At 34.1% G+C, this 6290-nt stretch overlaps 1 protein-coding gene and 1 pseudogene across 1 annotated transcript; both read left to right on the top strand.

Moving 5' to 3' along the window:
* Positions 1-564: 564 nt before the first annotated feature.
* Positions 565-1500, top strand: LOC124993078 (olfactory receptor 5H8-like). Its single transcript, XM_047564641.1, has one exon. It carries the CDS (start codon positions 574-576, stop codon positions 1498-1500), a length of 927 nt encoding a protein of 308 aa, XP_047420597.1. The 5' UTR covers positions 565-573.
* A 2768-nt stretch (positions 1501-4268) lies between these two features.
* LOC124992549 (olfactory receptor 5H2-like) lies at positions 4269-5178 on the top strand (annotated as a pseudogene).
* The last annotated feature ends 1112 nt before the right edge of the window (positions 5179-6290 follow it).

Below are 6290 nucleotides of genomic sequence, written 5' to 3'. Positions count from 1 at the left end.
TTTGTGTAATCAATCTTAAAAACACAGCACAATCATAACTACATCTTCATCTACTCTAATGACTTGTCTTTTAGCAATGGAATTTTACTTCTATTAATAACATGTCAGAACAATTAAAGGCAATTTACATGCCATTGTGTGTCTTAAAAATTTTCAAAACTATTGTCAGATAACAAAAGTTAAAGGATTTTACACCAACTTCAAGTAATTTTATAGTCCTAGGTTTACAAAGATTTTTTGGTCATCCCTGCATCCTGTGTCAGATTCTGGATTTTTCTAGCAAACTCAGGAGTTGCTGCATAGTTTTAATACACAGTTAGAATGTCTTTCCCTTTTTCCCAAATCTGTTTATTTCAGAATATTCAATGAAATGAGATAATCGCATTTTCCCTTTCCTTCAATTCTCTCCAAATTGTTTCCATCAATTATACAAAAATAGACACATATAAGGATGTTTTAATAAGTCAGTAGTTTCATTTCAAATCCTTTCCATATAGTCTTCACTTTAAAGTATTTCAAGTATGTTCTTTTTGCATTTACTGCACTCCATTTCAGAACATAGTCGTGGAAGACATGGAAAAGAAAAATGCAACATTGCTGACAGAGTTTGTTCTCACAGGACTCCCTCATCATCAAGAGTGGAAGATCTTCCTGTTCCTGGTATTCCTGGTGATATACCTCATCACCATGGTGGGCAACCTTGGTCTGATCAGTCTCATATGGAAGGACCATCACCTTCATATCCCCATGTACTTTTTCCTTGGGAGTTTAGCCTTTGTTGATGCTTGGTTGTCATCCACAGTGACACCCAGAATGCTGACCGATTTGTTATTCAAAAGCAAGATCTCTCTTTCTGAATGCATGATACAATTTTTTTCCTTTGGAATCAGTGCAACCACAGAATGTTTTCTCTTGGCAGCAATGGCTTATGATCGCTATGTAGCCATATGCAAACCATTACTTTATCCAGCGATAATGACCAATAGATTATGCATTTGGCTATTAACTTTGTCATTTGTAGGTGGCTTTCTTCATGCCTTACTTCATGAAAGTTTTTTATTCAGATTAACCTTCTGTAATTCCAATATAATATATCACTTTTATTGTGACATTATACCATTGTTTAAAATTTCATGTACTGATGCCTCCATTAATATTCTAATGCTTTTTATTTTCTCTGGTTCAATTCAAGTATTCACCATTATGGTTGTTCTTGTCTCCTATACATTTGTTCTCTTTACAATCTTAAAAAAGAAGTCTGTCAAAAGTGTAAAGAAAGCCTTTTCTACCTGTGGAGCTCATCTCTTATCTGTGTCTTTGTACTATGGTACTCTTCTCTTTATGTATGTGCGTCCTGCATCTCCACAAGCAGATGAGCAAGACATGATGGACTCTTTGTTTTACACAGTCATAATTCCTGTATTAAATCCAATTATCTATAGCCTCAGAAATAAGCAAGTCATAGATTCACTAACAAAAATATTAAAGAGAAATGTTTAGATCTCATACTATTATCTTTTCTCCATATAGTATAAAACTGTCATAGAATATTTCCAGTAAGACAGGTCTTTATTTTGGAAAGTGTTCCAGATTTCTGCAATTACAATTCTCCTGCCTTTATTTTACTCTATTACATCAATTCTTTCAGCATTTTCATGACTTCGGTTGCTCTACCTAATAAAATTCTTGAAATGTTAGTATCTTTAATTTGAAAACATTCAAAGAATCTTAATGTAGTATTCATGCCATATTAAACAATTAATGCAGAAAACAAATGAAAACATTTTCCTAGATTACTGTTCTTCTTATTGTAACTTTATTGATGTACTAGTTGCTAAAAATAGTGCAATTCATTTCAAAATTTCTTGAGGGGGATATATAATACACCTGAAAGTGTGCATAGGCTGGAAATTCATATCAGGTTTACTGTATTGTGTTGACAGGTCATGTTACTAAACAGATGAGCAGATGAAAATTGCAAAAAAATCTACTAGCCCTATAAATTGCCTTATTTCCAGCTCATTGAGAATTGGTGAATTTTACTTTTTGTAGAAAGTCAGCTAACATATTTTGTAGGCAAACAAATAAAATTCAAATGTAATCATTAAAAATTTTGACAATGAAGGTAAGTGAAACTCCAGGAGAATGCTCTTAGCTCAGTCTGTTTCAATGAGTAAGGAGAAGAGGTAAGTTGCCTATGTTTGTTTATGATGCTTTCAAAGAACTTTAACAGCTTTATTTGTCATGAATACCAGACAAAGTGAAAAGTTTCAATAATTCAAAAAACTAATAAATGAGATTGAAAGTTTGGTGTGGATGTGAACAAGAAAAGTTGCAGAATAGGAAGAAAATGGTCCCAATCTTTAGGAAAAAATAATCAAGTAAGAAAAGGAAATCAGCAATATCTCAAAAGTTATTAGAACGTATAAACCATATTTGTTTAAATTAATATTGCCAAAGCTTTAAATGAATATTATTAAACGTCAAATAATGTTAAGAGAGGACATTGTTGTTTTCAGTGATTGTCTAGGAAAGATGGGAAAATGAGCAAACTTAGACAGTTTGTGCCTGAAAAGTCCTAAAAGGCTAGCTTTCCTCACATACCACACTTTTTAAATATAACAAGTGTGCTATCTTTATCCCCACTCTGCCTTTTCTCTCAAAACTGAAATTTCATTTACATTCTCAACAATAGCAATCAGGATCTCACTCTAAAACTTACTCACCTATGTGTTTTTCAAAATTCTACATACTTTCCCTCCACCCTGATTATGCTATTGTACTTCCCAAACATTGTTGCCAGATGGTTCTTCCTTTTCAGAACTCTGATAAAATCATGTTCTTCAATAACTTTTATTAAATCATCATTCTACCAGATTTTATACATATGTGGCATATGTATTTGGATCTGAATATATTACTGTAAATATACATGAATGTGAGTAAGTGTCCACTTATATCTACAGATGGTATAATACTCTTCCACTAGTGTTTGCTCACCCTGAATTATGGGAGGTCTTTTCAAAAAAAAAAAAAAACCTTAATATGCTTTTGGAACTTCCCTCTCTGAAGTTCTAATGGAACCTGTATTATAACTAAAATGTATTATTAAAAACTTTATGACCACATCTTACTCTCAGGTCTATTGTTTTTGCTTAGGTATATGTTTTGACTCCATAAAGATTCAGTGCTACTGCAATACCCTTTAATTCATTTGCAATTGAAATGTTATTATTTTCCAAGATTTACTTCAAACATTACCACTGCCATGAAAATGGTATTGTCGCTCTCAAAATGACCTAAGAAGGATATAATATAGTATAGGCTACATATAATACAGCTAGGAATATTGTCTATGAAGTGTTTCCCATTACTTCTTACTCACTGGGTCAATCAGCATACAAGCATTCATATAATGGTGTAGTGTGATATCTCCTGGAAGGAAAAAGCAACAGTGTCCCAACTATTTTCATATTATTTATCTGATGAAATATTTGTTTATGTGTAGGATCCATGAAAATCTCCCAGAATATATAAAAATAAATTTAAAACGCCAATTAAAAATAGCCAAAATTCTAAGAGACAACTTACTGAAGACATATATGCATGTCAAAGGAGGACATAAAGACACGCTGAATTGCATTAGTCATCTGGTACATGCAAATTAAAGCCCCAAGGGTATATCACAATTTACACAGTTGAAAATTTTATCCATATTGGAACTAGTAATGAAGAACTTTATTCATCAAAAATAGGTAATGAGTAAAGAACTCATTACACAATTTTAAGGGGAGAGTCAATATCAACTGAATTATGGTTAAGCTAAGAGTTACCTCTGCATATAATTTTTTAATTTCATGTTTATGTGGTGTATTCACAGAGCTTTTATATATACCTTTTTTTCTCTATTTCTTTTTCACTAGCAAAACTCTAAGTCAGTTCATTGATTAATGAAGGTTCCATAAAATATGACCTTCTTTTTGCCATTTCTTGCCAATAGTGTTCAAGTTAAAACAACAAACAACAAACTATCATTGTATAGGTATTTGCATACCACCATTCAGATATTAAATCTAAATGCCATAGTAGTAATTTTTTTTCTGAATGTTCTTTCTTCAACTCTCTCCAAACTGTTTCTGTAAATCATACTATAATAAAAATATGAAGAGTACAATTTCAGCGTACAATTCTGTTTCAACTCTACTATTTTCCCTGCATAAATATTTAAGGTATGCCATTTCTACATTCACTGCCCTTCATTCTAGGGGATGTCCAGTGAGGACATGGAAAAACCAAATGCAATTTTGCTGATAGTTTGTTCTCACAGAACTTACACTCCAACCACAGAGGAAACTCCCCCTGTTCTTTGTGTTCTTGGTAACATACCTTATCACAATTTGGAGGAACCTAGGTCTGCTTTTTCCTCATCTGGAAGGATCCTCAACTACACAATCCCATGTACTTTTTCCTTGGCAATTTGGCCTTTGTGGATGCTTGGATATCATCAGGTGTGATCCCCAAGATGATGGTCAAATTGTTAGACAAGAGCAAAATGATCTCTCTTTCTAAATACCTGATAAATTATTTTTCCATTGCAGTTGTTATAACCACAGGACATTTCCTCCTTGCAGCAATGACTTATGACCACTGTGTTTACATGTCACCCTTTACAGTATCCTGTGATTATGACCAATAGACTGTGTAATTTTATCATTTGTAGGTGGTTTTCTTTGTGACTTATTTCCAGAATGATTTTTATTCAGATTAATCTTCTGTAATTCCATCAAAATACATAATCTTTTCAATGAAATTGTAGCATTACTAAAGATTTTCTGTACTGGCACTGGTATTTATTACCTATTAATTTTTATTTGCTCTGGTTCAATAGAGTTTGCTAGCATTGTAACTATACTTGTCTCTTAAAAACTTAATCTCACTGTAATTTTTAAAAAGAGGAATGAAAAGCCTTCTCCAGCCTATCTCTTTTCTATGTCTTTATACTGTGGCCCCTTTCTCTTCATGTATGTGAATCCTGAATCCTCACAAGCAAATAATCAGGATAGAATCTTCTTTTTATTTTACACCCTTGTAATTTCCATGTTAAATCCCATTATCTACAGCCTGAGAAACAAGCAAGTTGCAGATGCACTGACAAAAATGTTGACAAGAAATGTTTAGATATTATTAATATCTGTTCTTTTCTATCAAAACAATCATAAAAATATAGAATCATGTGTGCATGATTTTGAAACTATTGAAAGTTTATACAGTTACAATCATTTCTAGATGTTAATGAATTGAGTTCTTGGTATCTAATTAGATCCTTAAGCCTTCTGCATATTCATATTAGACAGAATTTTATTAAACTGTTCATATCATACTGGAATAACTAAAGCAGAAACAAGTGAAGGCATTTTACAGTTTCTATGTTCTTGTATTATAAATCATTGAGTACTAAAATAGTGTACTTCTTTTCAAAAGGATTTAGGAATAATATTTTATACTGCTAAGAGTGCATATACTTGGACTTATATGATCGCCCACCGCCCGCGGGGACAATCACAACACGTACGCTCTTCTTAGGCACAGGAACCAAAAAGCCCTTTATTCCACAAGTCTCAGACTTATATTGAGAACATCAGCCTATCAGAGAGTAGACTACCAGGAAAGTCAGCCTATCAAGGAACAGTCTCCAGGCAGATACCAGGATTGCCTCACGTACAACAGCCAATCAGAGTTACTTCCTAAAACTTGTTTACGAGTGCAGCTACGTCTGGCAAGCTGCCAGGCGCCATCTTAGAGATCAGGCCACGGTGCGGTTCTGGGGCCCTCAGAGCCCACCCCTGACATCTCCCCCTTATTCTTTAAATAAAGAAAAGATGACTTGGGACCATGCCTGTCTTAGGTTGTCCATGGCAAATTACATCCTTACCCGTCATTGGAATTCTGACCTCCAGGCGTCAGAACCCTGTCTTAGGTTGGTATGCATTTCCACGGATCTTACCCGTCTTTGACTACTGGTCCAGCATGCTTAGCCATACTTGGGGGGATGTGCCTGTCTCAATGGCTATCAAAGTCTGTGCTATAGCCCGTTGATGACATCGGGCATCTTGGCAAGCTCTGATTTGGTTGCGTATAACATAGGCTATCCCCTAAGCAGATAATAATCAGAACAGCTACAGTTCCAGCCCACTGTTAACAAAAAGAACATCTCGGATACCGATGCAACTTGAACCCTGGTAGCATTGACTCTGAGTATCAAACATAGATGACCAATTACCAGTAAGGTA

Source organism: Sciurus carolinensis, chromosome 9, assembly GCF_902686445.1.
Source record: "Sciurus carolinensis chromosome 9, mSciCar1.2, whole genome shotgun sequence".
NCBI lineage: Eukaryota > Metazoa > Chordata > Mammalia > Rodentia > Sciuridae > Sciurus > Sciurus carolinensis.
This window is presented reverse-complemented; position numbering and strand designations above follow the sequence as displayed.